This window comes from Montipora capricornis, chromosome 9 (genome assembly GCF_036669925.1).
Source record: "Montipora capricornis isolate CH-2021 chromosome 9, ASM3666992v2, whole genome shotgun sequence".
In the NCBI taxonomy this organism is placed as follows: domain Eukaryota; kingdom Metazoa; phylum Cnidaria; class Anthozoa; order Scleractinia; family Acroporidae; genus Montipora; species Montipora capricornis.
Genome location: NC_090891.1, coordinates 23,858,663 through 23,881,956, shown reverse-complemented (window position 1 = coordinate 23,881,956; position 23,294 = coordinate 23,858,663). Strand labels below are relative to the sequence as shown.

The window sequence follows — 23,294 nt, the reverse complement described above, 5'->3', positions numbered from 1 at the left end:
ACATACATACATACATACATACATACATACATACATCTTGAACCCGGGATCTCTGGATCTCAAGGCAAGTGCCCTAAGCACTGGGCCACACTGCCTCCTCCTTGTCTTATTCTTTTGGTTGAAGTGACCCACAGGGTAATTATTAATACAGCTGTAGGGATATTTTAAAAATAGATCAACTGTTCCATGAATTAAATTTATAATTTTTCAGGATTCAGTGAAGCTGACTGATCTGGACAAATTGTACCTAGCGTTGGCAGAAACAAAGGAAGCACCTATCTTCGATGTTTTATACTATGGTCTGGATATCACCAGTATAAAAGTTTTGAAGGAGTACAGTTTTTTTGAAGCCAAAAAATGGCTTCCTCGTGATTCTTTTGAGAGACTGAAGCACAAAATTTGTGACAAGCACTTTGATTTCCATGAGCTTGCACAGGTAACTAAAATATTGGTCTTTTGTTTAATTTAAGTTTCCAATGAAGAGAATATTACTTCCTCTTCCAGGCCCTTTAATTTATAAAATGAAGAAATACACTGTGTAGTTGAGTATAATACTGTGACCACATGATCCCAGCAGATGTTGATGATGTTCTTTGTTAAATGTTAAACGAATGAAAGTGACTTGATGATATGCAGGCAGATTTCCTTTCTGGTTAAAATTTAGTTATTGCAAATTTTTTTCACTGAGCTAAGTGTGCAAGCATGTACATGTAGTCCTTATGACTTTTGTGTGGTGACTATTCACGGTGCTGTTGACCTTCTTAAAGGAAACCTCCACTGAAACAAGAATACAACTTCAAAATATTGAACATAATGTTTACAATCAAAATTGTTCAAACGTTTTCCAACGGAATCGTTTGCATCCGAAATAAATGAATTTCAAAAACGCTTGTTTTGGTTTTCAAATTTCCTGAGTGCCGCCATCTTGAATAGTTGTGATGTGTTATGCTTGCTCTTTTGTATTTGCACAAAGAGCTTTTGTTTTAAAACAATAAGGCAACCATGACACGTCACAATTATTCAAGATGGCGGCGCCCAGGAAATTTGAAAACCAAAACAACCGTTTTTAAAATTTATTTATTTCGGATACAAACGCTCCCATTGGAAAATTTTCGAACAATTTTGATTGCGAGCATTATGTTAACTATTTTAAAGATACATTCCTGTTTTAGTGGAGTTTGCCTTTAATCTTTCTAATATACAAAACTTACCACACTTCTTATGTGCAGCCAGTAAATGCCAGCTTTTCACACACTCAGGTCTTGGAGCCATGTTAAACCATGAACCCTGACTGTGACTCCCTAACATAGTAAGAATAATTTAATTATTTTATTATAAACCATACTGTAATACTGTAGTGGAGGATAACAATAATACTGAGCCTGTACTGAAAACAATTCTTTACTGAATGGAAAGTACATGTAATGTAAGGTCCACTTTAAAGCACCTGACGATGCTGTGTGTGAAAAAAAATTACCGGCCGGGGAAGGCAGGTCAGGCAGTGCGGGTGGACACGAGCTACATGTATTCCAACCTGAAGACCCTTGTGCAATGCACCCCATTCACTCAGCTATGTGTGAGAGAACTTTTTAAGCTTCTTTTCTTTCCCATGGCCTGTTGAGTGGGAAAGCTGTCATCAGGTCTGTCATGCTCCTGGAGAACTTGCCTAGGGTTTCTTGCAATTATTTTCCCAACATTGGTTAAATGTTCGCCCAACGTTGTTCAAATGTTTGATCCATGTCAGAATTTTATACATTTAGTTATTGTTATATACCTGGACTTTCTCTCAACAAAACAAGCACTGTGATTGGTTGATTCTTGGTCACATGCCCCTGATCAAATTCAAATGTATCCCGACTGGGATACAATTCTACAGTTGTTGCCTGCGCCGGATGTTTTGCAGTGATTGTTGAAGGGAATATCTAAATATTATAGCAAAGCACTACCTAAATGTATGGTCCCTTGGGAAACTACAATGTAGTTTTCCCTCGAGTTCTGATGTTTCTCGAGACAAAGTTTGCGAAGATTAATCGCTTGAAAGAACTCTTGGAGAGCAAGATTCGCCGATAAACACTCAAAGACACAAACGGCTCCTTTAGGAGCCACCACTCATTAAAACGTCAATGAACAACAGCAACATGCTTTCAGTTTCTTTTATGTTTCTTTACTGAGATCTTAAGAAGTTGTTTGAATATTAATTAAGTTTTTTAAAACTCCAAACACAGATGTATCCATGGATAAGCTGCACCCTTGATTTATGGCTTCAATTTTGTGAAAAAAAGTGCGGCTTATACATGGACGTTTACGGTACTTTAAACTACTTTAAGGCCCAGTGGTTAGGGCGCTTGCCTTGAGGTCTGGAGATCCCGTGTTCAAGACCCTCTCTGACCACTCGTTGAATTTGATCCTGGTAGTCCCTGGTTCAACTTCCCAGCCGCACTTGTAAATAGCCAACTGGTTTGCCTCCAGCCAGTTGGGATTCTTAACAGTTGTTGTTGTTCTGTTCTGTCCTTTCTTTGTGTTTCATTGGCCCTGAAAAGCCCCTATGGGGAGCGGTCAATTAAGTATGTATTGTATTGTATTGTGTTGAATAATTTTATAGTTCATTTATTGTACATTTTTCATCACAACTTTCAGAAAAATCATCAAGAGTCCATTCAAATCTCAGAACATCTAAAGAGGAATTCGAATGTTCATTTGAGTTTTGTAGAAACTGGTCACACATGACATAGCTTGACTGTAAGGGAGACGAGGTTTTTGAGTGGACCTGGATGTTGTTAACTATATTGTCTTCAAGGCTTTCCCATCATAAAATCTTTTGCCATTAAAATAAAATTTATTATTGTCTGTGGTAAATAAACCCTTCTTTCTAGTTTCTAGAAATACAATGTATATCCAAAAACGGCAAAGCAAATTAGAGTTGTCTAAAATCAATTATTTGGTGTTTCCTTCTTGAACGAAGTTGAACTGACCTTTAATTTGTCTTTTAATGTCATTTGTTTAAAGAAATTTAAATGTGGTGATGTTGCTGAGACTTGTTCAAAGAACGGCATACCAATTATTAAAAAGGAAGATGTGAGTGAAGTAAAATACATTTCATGGGGTCCATTGTTTGACTGTGTGTGTGAAGCTCTGATGAAGACACATGATGGAATAAAGGTTAGTGATGTTTTTCTCCACTGTGTTAATGTGAGTTTTTTACGATTGCTTGACTTTCACTTTCCGTGTGTTTGTGTCTCAAAAATACTTTTTACCTATTAAGGCTGAAATAGTCTATTAGCTTTGCTATAACCACTATACTGTAGCTAATGCAAATGACTTTGGCCCTGTCAATCAGACAATAACAACAGGAACTCCAGGCATTACCAACAGTCTGTAGGTTTTGTAGTGTTCCACAAGGTTTATGAACAAGGGGTGTGAGGCGGCTTACAGTTCATAGTCAATTTCGTCCCCAGCATCCGCTTTTCTTTTGGTCAGCACCAAGAACACGAACTCTGGCCATTTCCAAGGCAGGAAGTCCGCAAATCACGGACTTCTGGCTCGTCCACGCAGGCTTCAAAAATTGAAACAATGACGTGATCGTCAATGGTTACAAAAATGGACCTTCACTACCACTGCGCGTGTGTTGGAAATGGCCAGAGTCCGTATTCTTGGTGCTGACCAAAAAGAGAAGTTGACTCTGGGGACGAGAAGGAGTTCGTAGCGGAGCTCAAGCGCGCGAAGAGTGCCAGCGGAACACCATGGGTAAGATTGTTTTGGAAATCTATCCATGTGAGAAATTTTAGTTATGGCGTCAGCCTACGCCCGCCCTCCTGCCCGCGTGTACAAACTGTTGGGTTTGAGGCGGGTAGGCAGGACAGCCTCCGGGGACGGGAGTGCTGGGGCATTCTTACTTGGCGGGAAATCACGTGACGAGCAGCGGGATAAAGAGCAGGAAAGAGCATGAGAGAAGAGGCGACGAATTTTGAGAAAGTTTTCAAGTGAAGAAAGCCTCGAGAGCAGCCGAGGCTAAGAGAAATTAAATAGAGCAAGAGACAAGACACTTGCTCACAACGGTTGGCTTTCGAGTTATGTTTGCCTTCTTTCGAGTTATGTTTGCCTTCTTAGGCATGCCTTGCTGCCTCACATATTTTGTTAAACTCGCTACAAGTCTAGACGAAGAAGGCCTGAAAACGTTTGACAGAGATTGTGGTATCTCTCAATAATCACCCACCATGTCGCCATTCAAGCTCAGCAGACATCATTGGCGAGTTTTCTTGTCATCATTATCTATTTCGTCAGACATGTTATAACCAAACTCTCGACGCCGTTTATATAGTTTAGGTCATAGAAAGTGCGGCGTACGGGGTTTTATTCACGAGTTGTTTGTGTCAAAAACCCGAACTAGTGAGGTACGAGCGAGTGTAACCTGCGATCAGGCTCTATTTTAATTTCGCGTGGTACGTAATGTGGAGTTGGCGAAACGAAAAATAGGGCCTGACCAAATTCCTCTTCGAAATTCCTGCCACCCACTTTTTTTGATTGATTGACATGTCCTTCGTCGGCCAATCAAATTTACTTCCATTACACCAATACACGCGTGGACGGCAGATTCACGCTATTTACTGGGTTGCCAAACCCAGTCGGAATCTCGGTTTCATTTCGTGGGTTTTTTTATTTTCCGTGTCGGGAAAAGTCTTGCCCGTCACTCCCCTGCTAAGTGGTGGGTTTGTGCATAGAGCCTTCTGAGCGTATTTTCGTAGGATTGAGAGGGTAGTGGGAAATGGGTAGATTTCTCTGGTGGACACAGTAGAACGATTAACTTAATCGGCAATGGCGTCGAAAGTCATGTAACGCGAATGGCGTTTTAGTGGATCTTTGAACAAAATATACCCTTATGAAGCTCAATAATGGCAAGTCAATTGGATATACAGGCGGTGGAATCTTAAAAGCGACAAGTAATGGACTTCGACAACAATCTGTCGCCCGCCGAGCCGAAATCAAAGTGAGCTGTATTTTTAATATTTTACCAAGTGTGCTGTCATGTAGAACACTGAAACCAAATGGAAAACTCTCTTGTAACTTATGGGTTCAACAAAGACAGAGAACGAATCGAACACCTTAAGTGGATCTGTGATAAACTCTGCACAGTCTTCAGGTAAAAAATATAATTGGAAATGTGACAGCCAAGAATTATTTGAAAGAAAGCTTGTCGTCCATTTTGTGCTTCATTATTCAAGGAAAAGGTTCTTTATGGAAACGGTTTGATCCTGAAATTTTAGTTTGCTGTAATATCGCGCATATTTGACACGAATGAGTTTTTTCTCTTCACGCACGTAATGAAATAGAAAGGGGTTTTTGCCTCTAATAGCAAATTTGTTGTTTGTTTCAAAAAATTGTTCGCTGGAAAAGGTAGAATTCATCATGTTTTATAATATGCGAGCTTAACTGGGTAGGTTTTATGGCAATAGTAAAGCATTTTCGTGTCAAAATGAGGTTAGCGTCTTTCTGTTGTGCTAACTTAATTAAATATAAATATACATTCTGCCTCGTGAGTTTGTTATTCTCGTTAACCAGAAATGGCGTTGAAAGTCATTGCAACGCGTGTGGCGTTTTAGTGCATCTTTGAACAAAATATGCTCTCATGGAGCTCACGAAGGGAACGTCAATTGGATGAACAAGACGGGCGATGATGATCTGAAATCTTAAAAGCGACGAGTAATGGACTTCGACAACAATCTTTCGCCCGTCGAGCCGAAATCAAAGTGAGCTGTATTTCCAATACTTTATCACGAGTGTAGTGTTGTGTACAACACTGAAACCAAATGGAAAATTATCTGGTAACTTATGGGTTCAACAAAGTCAGGTAAAAAAAAAAAATGGAAATGTGACAGTCAAGAATTATTTGAAACAAAGCTTGTCAACTATTTTGTGCATCATTTATATTCAAGGAGAAGGTTCTTCCAATCTCGTACCCAGAGTCCTCGGGCTTTTTGGCCAGCGGGTGAGCGCCCGGAGAGACTCTGGGATAATCGACTCCATTTTCCCAGAAAACGTGGGTTCCGGTCTTATTACGTATGCTTGAGTTTAAACGGAAGCAGAAAAGAGAAAACCGTAAACAGTAGAAATGGCGGGTTGAAAGTGTTCGAGAAACAAGAATTTTAGCCTTACACACAAAGAAACTGGAGAAATGATCATTGGCTTGCTGTAAGAGCAAGTGAAGATGAAACCTCTGACGCTTTCGGTGAGTGGATTTTGAGTGTTTCAGCGTACATTCCATCGTTCAGAATGCCATCGTGCAAGCAACACGATCGACAAATTTTTTGTGGAAACGACACAAATGTCCTCTTCTACTACAATTTGATGTTTCCGTAATTCTGAATGGCTTCGACAAGACCTTATTCCACGGATTTTTCCTCAAAGAGACTTACAGTACCGCTCAAAGATAAGCGAACCATCAAACGCGTTTGAAACTAGTCTTCAACGCGTTTGCGTTTTTTTTTAACGCAAACGCAAACGCGTTGACCAAAGTCATTAACTTTCCGAAGTATTTGCATCACAAAAGTTCAATGATGCGTTCGAAAAGTAATGTCACAAAATAAAACACAGTCTCGTTGTCTGGCTATACAAAGTTCGCGTTGCGGCCTCATAAAAACAAAAAGGTTTGTGTTTTCGGATTTTTTCACGTCCCACAGCCGTGTCATGTAAATTGAAATTACAAAATAAAATTTGAAGCGACCAAAAATGATTCTATGACAAGCGTAATGAAAATCCATGATTTAACGCGCCGGCAAGCAGTTGTAAACACGAGAATGCCAGCCGAAACTCTGTGAATGGCTTTTCAACTGTCTTGAAGCTTTTAACAACATGAACCAAAAGCACCGGGGACAATGAATTTGTTGACATTTGGAGTGGTAGTTTGCTTCAAAAGTAAAATCATTTTAGATATACAGGAACGAATTACACATTGCGCTGTTTCAACACGGAGATGAGAAAATTCGATGCGACAAGCTCAAAAGACTTTTTAGTTTCGCCGCTAAAAAGACGAAATTGCTAAGGTTCCCTGATTATTGATCGATAATAACTTCATAGTTCTATTTCTTCATTTGATATTTAGTGACGAGAAAGAAAATATGTATTAATTGCGCTGTTTCAACGCGAAGATATGAAAATTCGATGCGATGAGCCGATTGAATTTTACCTTACGCATGAAGACGAGACGGCCAATTAAATGGTTCAGTTTCAGGTAATTGAACCCAATTGAGCTCAAACCAAACACAATCTTCATAATGCGACGTGAAACGATATATAGTAAGCTTATACCAATTAAAGATTGAGGAACGAAAAAATGTTTTGCACACACGATCTTGGTAACACCATGTGCTTCAGTTCCTTGAAACTTAAGTGGGGAGGGGATGAAAGTGGAAGCAGTGAGTCCTGGCAAGGTTCTTGTTCGGGTTGCCGGGAAGGGGTAATAACTAGTGGGTATTTGATATTTCCCTCTTTTTTCCGCTGAACACTGCGGTCTCTCATACCGGAATCAAGTTGTAAGGTACTATAACAAGACTCGTTTTATTTGAAGCATGTTGTTTTGTGAAAATTACCACTTCGCTACACCGCGGTCGAAATAAATTCATCGTCAGCTCACCCGCCGTCTTTTTAAACCCGAGGAGCTGCAAAACCGAAACGTCAGAGGGGTGGGAGAGAAGCTGCCCCTTTATCCGGAGAGGCTGGATGTAATTAAAGATGCCGTTTTTAAGTATTACCCTGCTCCTGCTAGCGGAAGAGACTGTCAGTGGAGGGATTGTAGGGTGGCAATCGATAGCTTTCTTCGTAGTGTCAAATATGCGCGAACCCATTAATTTTAAGATAGAAGAACCCTCTTCGCCAAGCAAGAAATTAATGATGTAAGAATGATCTCCAATAAAAGCTGTGTTAAAATGGACTTCATTGCAAAGGCTGTTTACGTAAATGTGCGCGGGGCGGAGAAGAATAAATAATTCATTCGTTGTCACGCAACCTTTTCACCCCAAGCGCAGACGGTACGTATTGTTATTTTGCTCCCTTTTGTGATAAAAGCATGAAACTTTGTAATAATCTCTGGAAGGCAAAATTAATTGACAACGCAGTAATTCAGCACCAAAGCTCACCACTTCACAAAAGGTCAACAAAAAATAAGAAACGGAGATTTCAAAATAGATAAGGCGGCTATATAAAGATGTGCAAATATTCTCTGGACTGAATATCGATCGTTGATCGATTGTTATTTGAGAGTTTTATAATGTCCGAGAATCTGTTACGTGATAGTTGCTCGACGATTTAAACTGATTCATGCATATGCAGCTGCATGTTATATCAAGGTCGTGATGCAGTTTCGCTTAATATGTGTTCTCGTTGAAACATTCTATAAAAAAAACCCAATGCTCTAAGATTATTTTATTGTGTTTAGTTTTTGGGGCAGTAGAAGTATAATTTCGCTAGTGTAGCGATCGCGATCAAGCGTGTTCGTGTTATCTGATACAAGAAATTCGGAGAAACAAATCAATAACGCGGATTTCTTCTAGCCGATTAAACAAGCGCATCTTTTCTCGTTCCTGAAGATTTCTTCTCCAACTTTCGATTGATTGATAGTCAGTTGATCACACTTGTTCACTTTCCATCGCTAAAATTGCAGTCGCTTTGTGGCCGTAATTTACATACCAACTTGTAACACAATGCAAAGGTGCCAAACTTGAATAACAAAGGACAAACGCGTTGAAAAAAAACTAGTTCGCAAACGCGTTTTTTTTTTTTTCAAACGCGTTGGCTCTTCGTTCCCAACGCGTTGTCAACGCGTTTGATGGTTCGCTTATCTTTGAGCGGTACTGTATGTAATGTTGCGTCGGAAAATTCCTGTGCGGTATAAGACATAATTCAAACCTCGTCGTTTTATTATTTTTGTGATTTATATATATTTCTGACGTAGAAAAAATCAAAATCAAACAGCACTGAAACTTTTAGATTTTGAATCTCCCTCCAAATTCTGGGGCTTCCGAATTACTTACCGACTTCCTGTCGGACTTCCGTTGTTACGCAAGCGGCCAATCAAAAATATAGTTAAAGCCGATTATCTCAGAGTCTCTCTGGGCACTCACCCGCTGGCCAAAAAGCCAGAGGACTCTGGGTACGAGATTGAGGTTCTTCAGGAAAGGGTTTGAACCTGAAGTACATGGTAATTTGACACGATTGAGTGCACGCAATGAAATAGGAAGAGGTTTTTGCCTTTAATAGCAAGTATGTTGTTTGTTTCAATAAAATGTTTCGCTGGAAAAGGAACCTGTGATATTCTCTGCCTTTGTGAATTATAATATCATGTTGTGTATTGAATTTTCGAGCTTAAAGTTGGAATGTGATACGGGAGGATATTTTTAGTATTGCTCTTTAAGCAGGAAGGGTTCACGAAAATAAACAGGTCTGTTGGAAGCGTGCTTGAATTTCAACAAAATGAGCACTAAAATCAGCAAAAAATTGTGACGCCGATGAATAATAAAGTAGCTGCTATTTCCAAAATGATGGAATTACCTGGTGATAAATAACCTCGTCTTGGAGAGTAAATTTTTGACTTTGCAGAAACAATGGTGGGCGATTGTGATCTTTGTTTTGAATTCGCTCATTTATTGTCAAACTTTATAACACTTGACAGAAAAAGAAACTTACGAAAACCCGGTATCTTGCCATCATTTGACACAGATGCTTCACTGTTTGGCGAGTAAACTTGCCGCGGTAACTTAATCACGGCGCCCGCTGAATTCCGGCGATGTCACTTTCGATTTTGCGATTTATTTGTGCAGCCAAAAGTACAATAACAAAATTGAACGTAGCAAAAATCTCCCAAAGCCTATATTCACGGTTCAAAATTAATGTTGTTTTCATGTCGTAAATATGTTATTCTCGAGCGACCGTCCTGGAAACTTCCTTCTGCTCTTTCTAAAAACTGTGTATCAATATTTATTTACTTTTGCATCAATGTTTGTTTTTGCATAAAGCAAGCTAACAAAATCTGTACCTCGCTGAGTTCGCATTTGTTAGCGTTAATTGTATTTTCGGTCCAATGCTTCTGTTTTACGAAGGGGTATATGTTTTAGGTCACCCATCCAGATACTAACCCCGCCGGATTAACGTTAGTAAACTTTAGTATTACAAAGCTGTCAGATGCTCAGAGGGCACGCTTAAACTTGTGGTGAAAAGAAGTTGTGAGGGAACTTGAAAATTATCAACATTTCAGCCCAGAAGCCAATGTTTCTCACTTCCCATTTATTTTCTTCAATCTTTCTGGGTTCAGTACTTTGCTATAGTAACCACATGTCTTCTCAGGCTATTTACCCAAGACTTCTATCATGGCACTACAATGATAGACAATACCAAAACAATATCGTGCACTGTTAGTGCTACATATTACACAAGGACAACTTGAATCTCCTGGAAGACATCACACAGCTCAGTTGACATTATGGAATAAATCGCTGTGTTACTTCACTACCACACGTAAGCAATGCGTGTCTACTTTTTCTAAAGAGGACAGGACTTTCTTCTTTTTTACAAATGATTAATTAATAGGCCGGTAGCCAGGTTTTTAACCTCAGAAAAGGATCTGTTTCGTCGTACGAACGTGTGAGGACCAGTGATCCAAAGGGCCTCTGCTGGTATGACTTCTGGGTGACCCCTTAAATGGTCTTAATGACCCCCCAACTAGAAAGAAATTGCCAGGAACGCTGCTCGGACCACAGGCAACCCAGTGTACCCTCACGGAGGGTCTAGTTTTGAAATAGTTTCTTGTTGCTCTTGTTCTAAACTTTTTTTAAACTGAAGAGGGTGTAATAAGATTGTTAGTCAAACGGAAAATGTTGTGAAAGAGATTACCAGGGCGGAAAGAGGCCGGGCGATGAAACGAGCGGGTCCAAGCAAAAAGGTGTGATGCAGTAGACTGGGATCTACCAAAAAGCCTTTTCAAAATGGCGGCAAGTGTTGAGGTCGGCGACTCACTCGAAGAATTGGAAGAATTGTTTTTACAGGACATCGCAGACGACTTTTTTGATTTGAACGAGGAAAAAAATTCTTCAGATGTTCCAGACACATAGCTGATGTTAATGTAACAAACATTTCCCCTCTGTTTTTGATTGGTTCTCTCCTATGACCTATGGTCTTTAGGTAAATCCAAGTGTTTTGATTGGTGCTTTATTGTTCAGGACTTTGCCATACAAGCCATTTCCATTGAAAAGGTTATAAGCCATGATTTTTTTTTTACATTTTGTTTACATTCTGTTAACAAAGTAAAGGAACTCATTTAGTAAAAGGCGAGTATTTTTACGACTCATACTTTGTGTTGAAGGACCCAAAAGGCAAGTCAAAATACAAGTACGTATATGTATGAGGCCACCTAAGCAGAAACAGCCACAAGTCAAAAAGTGCAGAGTGCTGGAATATGTACTCACTAGATGTAGATGTAGAAGTCCTTTAAGGCCTTTTACTGACACCTTGAAAACAATACAAAACAGAGAGTTACTGTATTGATATGTACTAATTGATTGAGTAAAAGGGCTAGATCAGCCACACAAAAATAGATGCCTCTGATCCTTGAGTGTGAATTAGTGAATTATTCACACTCACATAATAGCTACTCTGTGCCTTAATGGGGATAAGTTATGGGCGAAACAATTTTGCCCATTCCTGAGAGATGCCTCGAGACCGACCAAAGTGGGAAGACACCAGACAAAATGTAGTAAGAGTTTAATCAAACGTAACAAAGCAAATATATCTTCCCAAAGCTCAGAAAACTAAAACATCCCGTACGTAGTTCAAAAAGGCTGATAGATTCTGAAGGTTTGCTGCGATGAAATGGTCTGGGTCCCTGAACGGGATTTGGCTAACATTGGCATCATACTGGCCCGACGCCACAGATATGATAGAAGGAAGAGGCCCGGCCCAGCTGCGAGTCTTTCCCTCCCAACTACACCAAAGCTCTGAGGGAGGATGACTGCAAGCCTCCGCGATCCTGGTGGAAAAACCCGAGGGCGCGGAAGCCGAAAAGTAAAAGGAAGTCGGAGGGCTGTTGAGGAGGGAGCGCAAAGGAGGGACGACCCACAGCCGAGCCGAGCCAGGAATCCGGTCCGGAGACCAGGAAACGGATTATAATTAGAGAACCCGCCTGGCTGCGACTCAGGTGCAGGGAAAAGAGGGAATGAACTAAATGGGGAAGGGAAACAAAAAATAAAATAAACAAAAAGGAAGGACTGTGAAGGAAAGCAAGAGTTTATTGGCTTATTTTTCTAGAACAAGCAAAAACGAACTAAACATCAGCTCCCTTTTCTAACTCTGCAATTTCTGGCGATATGCCCGGGACGGCCGCAGGCAAAACAAACAATGCCATTAGTACGGGTACCGGACAAATTGTGTGGCTGTGCCCTAGGAAAGGTGTGTTGAGCACCCGTTCGAAAACCACGCAACAGGGGGGTGGGAGAGTAGCTCTTTGTAGCTTTATCAATCTCCTTGGCAATGGCGATTTCTTCCTTGGAACCCAGGAGCTTAAGAAGGACTCGCTGAAGCGCCGGATTCTCAGCAAGGCCTCTTGTTTGTCTAAGGATAGCGTTGTAGCGCAAGATTTCAGCATCAGCATTCTCCCTGGCAGTGTCAACTAAATGTTCCAGGGCAGCCATGGTGGCGTGAGCATCAAACGCCCCCGGAGGACGAGAGAAAAGTTGTCTAATGTACTGGAGGGCGCGAGCGACTGTGTTCTGGGAAAGTTTTGACTTAACAGCCTCAATATCTTTCTTAACATCTTCCATAGGGTCAAGAACTGGCTGTAAAAAAAAAAACAAGGGGCTGTGAACTTTGTGTATATGGACTAAAACGTAAAAGTGAACGGCTGTTAAAAAGAATTAGGTTGTAAAAGAATGATACAACGGACAAATGCGAACGAAGATACAGTATGCAAAACAGAAAATAAAAAAGAAGAGTCCCTAGAGGGCGTGCCTGAGAAGAGCTTTCAGAAATGTTCGGAATACAAATACCGGCGAAAGTCAAACGAACAAAAGAGTGTTAGGCCCATGCTTAAAGTGCCGGCGTAAACAAATTTGTACCAAATACAACGCTACAAAGGGCGAAAAAACGAAATTCAAACTGGATATACGTTGCACAGATGTAGAAAACGCCAACGTAAACAAGCTCTTATTAAACATGCAGGCCTGCAAATTGTTCACGAATAGATAAACCAAATATGCGATGCGCAGACTTTGTAAGCGCCGACGTAAACAAATTCTTACGAATTATACGTTTCACGGACGTTGCACGCCAACGTAACCAAGTTCTTACGGGATGTACACCTCACAGACGTTGGAAACGCTAACGTAAACAAACTCTTAGAGAGGAAGGCACATCAGCCTTAGCTGGTTTTCATGCGGGTCCTCTATCCTGGTCGAATTGGAATTTGGGGTGTAGGTTTTTGTGGAGGGAGCAAACCGGAGAACCCGGAGAAAAACCCTCGGAGCAAGGACGAGAACCCACAACAAACTCACCCCACATGGGTCGGAATTGAACCCGGGACACATAGGTGGGAGGCGAGCGCTCTCACCACTGCGCCATCCCTGCTCCCCATGAACGCCAACGTAAACAAAATCTTACGAAATATACGTTTCACAGACGTTGAAAGCGCCAACGTAAACAAGTTCTTACGGAATATACGTTTCACAGACGTAGAGAAAACGCCAACGTAAACAAGTTCTTACGGAATATACGTTTCACAGACGTAGAGAAAACGCCAACGTAAACAAGTTCTTACGGAATATACGTTTCACAGACGTAGAAAAAAGGCCAACGTAAACAAGTTAAACCAAATATACGTTTCACCGACGTAGAGAAAACGCCAACGTAAACAAGAGCTTACGAAATATACGTTTCACAGACGTTGAAAAACGCCAACGTAAACACGTAATAAAACTAATAACGAAATACACGTTGCACAGACGCAAGAAGAGCCGACGTAAACGAATTAAAACTGAATATACGTTGCACAGACGTTAAGAAACGCCAACGTAAACAGGCTCTAGCTAAACACGTGCTGCACTGCAGGTCTGCAAACTGTTCTCGAAAAAATAAACCAAACATGTGTTGCACAGACGTTGAAGGTGCCAGGGTAAACGAGCTCCGTGAATACTCGCAGCACCGACAGGAAAGGCACAGAAGAAGACTGAGAGACCCTACGAACACCAGGGTAAACCTAGTTCCTTAAAAAATGTAAGTTGAAAGCTAAGAAGAGCACAATAAATGATGAATTAAAAGTACCTCAGGCGCTGGAGCCGCTTTTCCTCAGGGGAGGATATTCTACAAGGAACTGGAATCATTGCTTTGTCCTCAGTTGGTACAAAATATGAAGGAGTTGCCATGGAATAGTATGCCTTTTTTGGCATAGTTATACCTAAAGCCCGGTTTACACTACAGAAAATGTTTGGCACGGTTCGTGTGAAATTGGCACGGGTGCCAAAAAAGAGCTCAGCAAACTTTGTTTACACTAAACCATGTTTACCGTGCCAAAAATACCGTACCAAAATTTTTGGGCCAAGGTAACTGCTGTTGGAGACATGCGCAGTTCAACTATAATCAAGAACGTCCGCGTGATTTTGGTGGGGAATGAGCCGCCATCTTGAAATGTATGCAAAAAAACACCGCTAGCCTATATGAATTAAGGCTCAAACTTGGCCCGTTAAAGTGTTTACACTACTTGTTCTATCCGAACCGTGCCGCTTTTCTCAGCACCCGTACCATTTTCACCCGTGCTCGGACTACCTCGCTGAAGGTCCCAGCACGGGTTAGCCTGTTCCAGGCTCTCAGATAGTCGAGAAAACGAAAAGAACTGCGTGTGAAAAGCGAGTGGGGGTTCACACGCAGTTCTTTTCGTTTTCTCGACTATCTGAGAGCCTGGAACAGGCTAAGCACGGGTAAAAATTTTGGTTCGGCACGGATGAAATTTGGTACGGACAGGTTGTTTACACTGCAAATTTTATCCGAGCCGAACCTTTTCTTTCTGGGTCCCGTGTGCCACTTTCACCCGAGCCGTGCCAAAAATTTTCTGTAGTGTAAACCGGGCTTAAGAGGGCAAGGGCATGGTATTTACAATAAATTATCAGTTTTGCATTGTTTTGCTGTGATCCATTTTAAGTCTAGTCTATATATTACCTTCAAACATTGTTTGCCATGTTATGAAGTGTTCAGACAAATCTGTCCTTCTGTGGAATGTTTGTTGAAGCTCTTGTTTCCAGGCTTTGAAGTAATTAAGTACTTGGTTTATGATGGTAACACGTTGATCTGTTATTGACTGCAGTGGACTGTTATCTTTGAAGAATTTCACATTTTCATAAATTCTTGGGTCTTTTCTGTGGCAAAGCCATGTCTTTGCAAACTTTTTTTGACAGAGTATTAACAGCAAGCTTAATACTCGCATTTTATTTAAATTAGCAAGATGAACATATAAGCGCCCTGATTAAACCGTATATGTTGTTTGTTGATTTTCCCAAGTGGGTGAAATCTTGAAAATAGTTTTTCTGTTGTCGGTAAAATTGACAGCGGCTGGCGATTCGTCGTGAGCGATTTTAAGTGAGCAAGTTTGAAGTTCTGAAACGCTGCTAAATCCAAATATACCCAGCTGGTTTTTTACTATGTTATGTAAAAGCTATCGGTCTTAAACATATGTAAATTTAGAGTGGAGTAATGTGGAGTACTCCTAAAAGAAGCAGCGGAACACGGCTTGGTCACGATAAGTGGGACATAGCAGCATCCGACACTGTCTTACTTCACTCAAATTTAAGCAGCTTCCGACGAAAATACTTGAGTGATATTCCAACAGACAAAATAGTATTGAGTTTTGGGTCAAAAATATCAAAAAGGCCTTTAAATAAGACACTACTGGTGGCCCAAAAATAAATAAAGAAAACTTCATTTCCGGTTTGTGGAGAGGATATATTTAGCAGCCATTAATAATTGCACCGGAAGCGCGGAAGGAGCGCTCGTGCCAGTCCTTCTCCGCATCACACATTGGACCAAGAGCGGACTGCCCGTTTTACCGCCCTATGTATAAACGCCCTGAGATTACTGTGCATGTAATTTCAGTTTTAGTTGTTGATTAAAATTGTTCGTTATTGTTTGTAAGGCTTATGTGTTTACTGCTGTCAGCTCAGCGGTGTTTGATCACTCTAAACTGTACACATTAATGACGATTCATTTTTTACTTTATACAGAAGCATAATTATTTCCATACACACTATGTTGCTTTCTGAGATTAGAAACAGGAGCTCCGCTTTCAGGCTTGGCTAAAGCCCTGTATTAGTCTAACCACTGGTAGATATTGTGTAACGTTAGGCTTCAGTCCCTTCTCTGTTGTTTTAAGACTGTGAGTGGTGGTCTGGCAATAGGCTGCTGATGCTCAACTGAGCCACTGGGGAAAAAATCTTTCATTTCAATAATATCTGGGTATATCCTTAAAGTGCGGATCACCTCGACAAACTCGTCCACTTTATCTAATCTCCAAATTGTCATAGATTTTGTTGTTTAGGCAACAAGCATGTAGTGCTTAAACGCTAATCGTGTTTTTAAATGGAGGATTTCACTTACTTACTAATTGAAAACTCGCTTTTCTATTCGCTTTGAAAGACAGGAAAAGTGGTGACATTTTGATCCATGACTGAGCATTGCTTAATGGGGAATTACTTTGCATCGATGTCTTCAAAGACTGAACTATGCCAGTGCAAAGCAGTCTGTGAAGTCAATCTGGTATTCAACTAATTTCTCTTCCGTGCACATTCGTAGATCAAGTTCTGTTACAACTAGTTTTTCCACTTTTGGAAGCTACTAAAACAGCGAGATTAACAGAGAGTGTTTGAAGCGAACAAGAGAATTAGTCTTCAATAAGTGCAGATAATTACTGAGCGGAAAAGTTTTTTTTAGGTGATAGGCACTTTAAAATAAACAGTAAGATTTTGAGTTCTACAGCACGGACTGTTTGTTCTTTTCTTAGCTATAGGGGGCCCAGGCTCCTACTTGGGTATTATGATCATACAATGTAATTTATGGTTAACAGTGTGATACTGTCCTTTTTACTATCTCTTAAGTAAAGAGTGTGGAGGTTAACTGAAAGATTTTATAACAGCTCCTTGTATTTTCTGTTTTTCAGCAAAAGGTGTGTCTTCGTTTTAGCTTGTCAGATCTGAAGAGTCTACGTGAGGCCGAGATGTCCATTTTATTACGTCACCCAAACATCCTTCATCTCTATGGTGTTATCATTTCAAGTTCCTTTTCACCTTCAGTGGCTTTGGCAAGTGTTATTTACCCACAATTTTATTCTGTTACATGGTTTTCGATAGCTTTTCAAAGTACCGGATTTGATAATGAAAGTGCCGAACATGGTTATTTCCGTTGTAAGGTCGATTGCAAGTGCCTTGGGAGTGAACCCTGCAAAATAAATGAACTCTCAGAAATGAAGCTTACGTACGTGAGACTGGAGGAAAAAAAAAATAGAAGAAATTTAAACTTATCCCGTGAATGAAATGCCAACGGATTGATTATTCCGTTGAGTAAGCAAAATAAGGCAATGCGACTTCTTGCTAGTTTGAAGGATTTATTGTGTGTGCTTGGTTGTCTGAGATACCCAACGCTCGGTCTCCGGCCTCAAACGAAACCCTGTAATAATAAGCTTATTATATTTTTCTCAGCTCCTTCAAATAATAATATTATAATGCCTTTGTATGTTACGGGATCACCAGCTGAAGTTGTTGAAAGGATGTCTTCTTGTCAGCTGTAATTTTATGGTTTGTTGGCGAGTTATCACCAACTCTTCTTTACTGAGAACATTGATACACTGTAGTTGTCAGAGATCTGTGTTTTCGCTATGAACAAGTGAAGTACTTTTACATATCCTCATGGAATTTCTCATCCTATCCCAAGTAATTACCCTTGGTTATCGACAAAGTGAAATGAAGTGCTTGAACAGAGAACCCAAAGACCTAGCACAACCTTTGGTATGCATGTCAAGTTTGACGGAACCTTCTAGAACTCGGATGGTTTTGCAATGATGACAAAAATAATGACAGAGTGGTGTTTAACCCCTTGTCGTCCAAACCGGCCGTCAATGGGGAACCCCTGGGAGTCAATGGGTTAATCACTCACTGAATGTCCCCATTAATTAATTGAGTGTCGTATAATTACTTCGACCTTTCACAGCAGATGCAAACAGCACAATGAACCAATCCAAATTAGTAGCAATTCCATATAACATGCTGCTGGTTAGTTTTGGTTTTCCGTGTCCTTCTCATTGGTTGATAAACTGGCGCGAGATTTTTAAACCAATCACTAAGCGTAGCAGTTGCAATCGCGTAATAACTTTTGACAGCCATTTGAAAACTGCTCTAATGGTAATGATGATGACGATGACGACAAAGACTTTTTAAAGGAATTTTCAGCTATTTGTTAAGGTTGGTTACAATTGATGTCCGGTGTCATTTTAACTAAAATCACTGGTAATAGTAACTTTTAATTCTTTTGCAAAAAAATAGGTTTTGGAGTTTGCAGAGTACGGGAACCTCCATGAATCCTCTGCCCAGCGCTCGGTAGAACGGCTTTGCAGATTCACAATCCAAATTGCTACCGCTCTGGAGCTTCTGGAGTCCAAGAAAGTCATTCACCTGTTAGTCAAATCATATAATTGTTTGGTCGTTTCCAAAGATCAGGTTAGTTTGATTGGTAATCGGACTGAGTGGAGGCCAATTCGGTCTGTAATCATACGAGTGATAACAAAATCTGACGACTGCGCATCGGGAACAAAAAAAGAAAGACAGACAGACAGACAGACAGACAGACAGACAGACAGACAGACAGAAAGACAGAAAGACAGACAGAAGGAAAGAAAGAAAGAAATTTAGGAGTCTGTACACTGTTTCTGGGGTGTTTGAAACCAAGGTTGGGATTGGTTGATTTAAACTACAACTTTGAATTTGATTGGCTTATTGGACTGTCCGATAACAACTTGGCAAGTGAGTTAGTGAAAAATAGGAGTTTTTAAACCTATTACAATCGAGGAAATTATGATTACTCTGTGTGTGTTATAAAGCAATCTTCTTAGTCTGTATGGACTTAACTGATTAGATTGTAATTTGAAGTGCTAGGTTTTTATCCCATATGAACCATGTGAGCATTAGCCCTATTAATGGAAATGGGCCCACACAATGACAGAGAAAAACTCTGATCAGGGTGGGAATTGAACCCACGACCTTCGGGTTAGATCACCGCTGCTCTACCGACTGAGCTACAAGTTCAGACGGGAGCAGGCCGTGGGAAGTGAAGATGTTAAAGTCATGGCAATGAACATGTACAAGTTCAAGGAAGGATTACGTTTTTGCAAACGTTGTCCGTGTAGCACTTATATTTGAACAGACTTAAGTGATTATAGTGTAATGTGAAGTGCTAGGTTTGTGAAGTGTATGGGTTGTTTTCAACGTCATCTCTCATCAGCTCCTTTGGTTCGTCCACAACCATTTGTGCATACAGGATTGTTGTCGGTGTCTCTCGAGATTGGTTTCAAACCATCAATAGTTAGTTATAGTTGACACTACAGCTGCCCCCGATGTTTAGTTACACGCTGGGGTGGGGTGCAGGGATGGCGCAGTGGTGAGAGCACTCGTCTCCCACCAATGTGGCCCGGGTTCGATTTCCACACTCGGCGTCATATGTGGGTTGAGTTTGTTGGTTCTCTACTCTGCACCGAGAGGTTTTCCCCGGGTACTCCGGTTTCCCCTCTCCTCAAAAACCAACATTTGACTTGATTTATGTTAATTGTTAATTTCAATTTACAGTGTCCCCAATTAGTGCTTCAGCGCTAGCACGACTTGACACTTAAATAAAGTTCCTTTCCTTTTTTTAATCTGGATAGCTCAGGTAGGGAAATAGCCGTTCACAAACGGGGCAGCATTAATATAAAGCAATCGATGTCGAAGCGGGGAGAGAGGAAATCTGTACTGGATATGAAGAAGGCATTATGCCGCCATCTTGAATCCCCTAACGCCGTCTGGCGTAGGGGGTTCAAGCAACGTATAGAGATTTTTAGCATCGGGTTTGCGACAAATGACCAACTACGGACTGAAATGTGCAACTTGTCTCGCAATGGCGTTGCGAGACAAGTGGCACGAATCAATTCCCAATGTAACATAACTTGCAAAGGCCAAAGAAACGTTGCGAGACCAGTTGCAGAAACCGTTGCGGAAAGTAGAATTGAGTTCTACTTTCCGCAAGGGTTGCAACGATTTTTTTAAGCATTGCGAAGTGTAACATCTGTCGTGCAACATGTGCCGCAACGGTTTGCGGTACCAACCAATGAAAATATTTCTTGAACCTCATGTGATCATCGAAACGAAACAAGTCGCATGAAGCGTTGCTCAGTGTAACATCCGTAAAACGCCTTGTTTTTTAATGTGAGAACGTTTGTGGAAATGGCGTTGCAAGACAAGTTGCACGAAAAATTGCACAGTGTAACAGCTCCTTAAGGGCGGCAGAAGTTGTGGTATATTTTTGCCTAACTGAGAAATTCGGTTATATCAAATGAGTCGATAAGGGTTTAAAAATTGACCTCCATTTGAAAGATTTGTGAGCTACAGTCAGTGACAAAATTCGTTGGAAAAGTACACGTCTATACAGATCTGAAGCTTTTGCAGCTCACTCTTCCCTCACAATGTTGTTTTAACGCGAGTTTCTGAGCCCATTTGCCAAAACAACATCGTGGGAGGGCAAGGTATTGTAAAATGTTTCAAAATCAAAAATTTTGTCCGAGACTGTAGCTTTCGAGCGTGAGCCCTTTGTTCACAGCACGAGGTTTTTTCTTCTTCAAACGAATAGTTTTATTGCTTTCTCGTGTTGTTGTTTGTATGCAAGTCGACCTGTCACTGGCTTTGCGAAAAATGGCAGTAACAGTGATTGAAAGCAATTTATGCTACGTTTGTATGAAGGCAATCATGTAAAGTACTTGGAGGTTGGGAAGAACTCTCAGCACTGCGCCACGCTTGCTCTCTCAATCAATAGCTGATCAATCATTGATTGATGAGTTTCAACGTGAATCAATAATGAGTTTTTTTGTTTGGCAGGTGAAGCTTGCTGGTCTTGGAGACTGTCACTTCGAAAGTGATCTGAACAAGTACGTATATCATGAATAAAGAGTTTCTTTCAATGGTGTCTCGGGAAGACTCGGAAAAAATCCGATTGCTCCTGTAGGTGGTTTTCACGTTACGTCATCGCCCCCATGACTGTGGACGAAAACAAAAGATATCTCATCAGCTTCTTTTATTTGTCCACCACTTGTTGTCCATTACGACATTGTCATCTGGGTCTCAGGGGATTGGTAGGCGCCTATGGTCCCGTAGCGCAACGGATAAAAGTTCACTGTTTCTTTACAAAAAGGATTGGAACCGTTCCTTTCTTTATTGGACCCGTGCCATTTTTCCTCTGTCGTGTAAACGCGCCTCAAGTTAAAACCCCCAAAACAATAGAGCTGCGTCCTAAAGGGATCCAATGAAGTTAGAGGTTGTGAAGAGCTTCGTGTTATCTAAAAAAATAGCCTGATCTGTGAAAATGACTTTACGTAGACCTTGTATTGGACTTGTAGGCTTCTGGGGCCCGTTTCTCGAAGGTCCCGAAACGTTAGTGGCCGTTTTCGGGTGTCACAGTTCCCTCTGTATCTCAAGAACGGAGAGGATTTAAGTCGTCAAACTTCACAGTCAGTTTGCTTTTTTTTACCTTGAAATAAATGTCAAAACAACGGCTCTCCAAGACAAGCGGTTGACAGTTTCCGCACAAATGGCTTTTCGGGCCCGAAAAGTTTTCGGGACTTTAAAGAAACGGGCCCTTGGAAAAGCCATTTGTGCGGAAACTGTCAACCACTTGTTTTGGAAAGTTCAGTGATATTTTGACACGTTTTCAAGGTAACGAAAAGCAAAATGACTGTGAAGTTTTTCATCTTCAATCCTCCCCGTTCTTGAGATACAAAGTAAATTGTCACACCCGAAAATGGCCCGTAAAGTTTCGGGACTTTCGAGAAACGGGCCCCTGGTCATGCACTCCTTTCATCACCCGTTCATTAGCGGTCAAACCTAAGACAATCCGATTGCTTTTTGCCACTCAGCGTCTCTTACCTGTGGGGACCCTTTTCTTTGTTTAACAGAAAGCTGCCAGTAAGTCACACCCAAAAGGAAATTGTGTATCAATTTGCCAAGATTTTTTCGACTTACTTTGCCCGCTACGAAGAGTTAACGCGGGGTACTGTAATTGCTAAAAACATCAAGGTGAGTATTTTACATGCGTGTCTTGCATTACAGCTTTACAAACTTTGCTTTACCCGAAAGCGGAAGCTTTCTCAAACGAAAATGAGCAGTTTTTAGCCATAGGCATCAACACTTGTCAAAAGCGAGGGCTTTGTTGTATTTGCGCACACTGGTGGCTCAGTTGGTTGAGCATCGGGCACTGAGCCATGCTGGATGTCGCGGGTTCGAACCCTGGCCGTATCAAACCTCAGGATCTTATAATAGCTGAGGAGAAAGTGCTGCCTTTAAAATTTCGTCTGCAAATGGTTGGACCGTTTTCAAGTCTTCCCGGATAAGGACTATAAACCTTAGGCCCCGTCTCACAGATAATTTCGATGCATGTTCATACGTTCCCTGTGGGAGTTATAGGGAACCCACACACAAACCAGTTTGATAGACAGCCACACCAAGCTGTGGCTAGATGTGAACTCGAATTGAAAAAGCTTCTTATTTCACTGCTTTTTTGTTTGCAGCAAATTACAATTTAAACATTGTTATTGGAATTTTTAAGCAATTCTTAACTACAAATGATTAACTTTGATATAAATGGAAATTTAACAGTGTCTGGAACGTTTGTCCAGATGTTTTCAGATGTTTTACTGCAAAATCGTCACTGTGGCAACAAGTCGAAAAACGGAAGGGCTGAGTTTGCTCCAGCAACTGATTAATTTCGGATCCCATTGTAAATGGAACAGCAGAGATTGGACATCTGTAAAATCTCGATTTGGATTGGTCTTAGTATTTCAAATCCAGGGAACCCTTTTTCATAAACTATTCACCAGATGCTGAAAAATTTGGATTTTGATTGACCGAAAGGAACGCGAAATCCGCTATAAGATCGAAAACCGTTCTTGCCTGCAGTCACCCTTAAACGGTTTGTTTTCGTGAAAGGTATTAATAAACACTTAATGACTGGTCCCGAGGGAAACATTAATTTTGTTTCCCGAGAAT

At 40.9% G+C, this 23,294-nt stretch overlaps 1 protein-coding gene across 5 annotated transcripts in view; it reads left to right on the top strand.

Moving 5' to 3' along the window:
• The window catches only part of LOC138015161 (uncharacterized), a 67,045-nt gene that overhangs the window by 20,022 nt on the left and 23,729 nt on the right, over positions 1–23,294 (top strand). For all 5 annotated transcript variants that reach the window (XR_011125504.1, XM_068862091.1, XM_068862090.1 and 2 more), the window contains exons 3-8: positions 212–436; positions 3,007–3,159; positions 17,177–17,317; positions 18,555–18,728; positions 21,132–21,181; positions 22,205–22,325. Coding sequence is in view for 4 of the 5 variants with exons in the window: in XM_068862091.1 (XP_068718192.1) it covers positions 212–436; positions 3,007–3,159; positions 17,177–17,317; positions 18,555–18,728; positions 21,132–21,181; positions 22,205–22,325 (864 nt within the window). In the remaining variant the exon portion in view is untranslated. The remainder of the gene's footprint in view (positions 1–211; positions 437–3,006; positions 3,160–17,176; positions 17,318–18,554; positions 18,729–21,131; positions 21,182–22,204; positions 22,326–23,294) is intronic.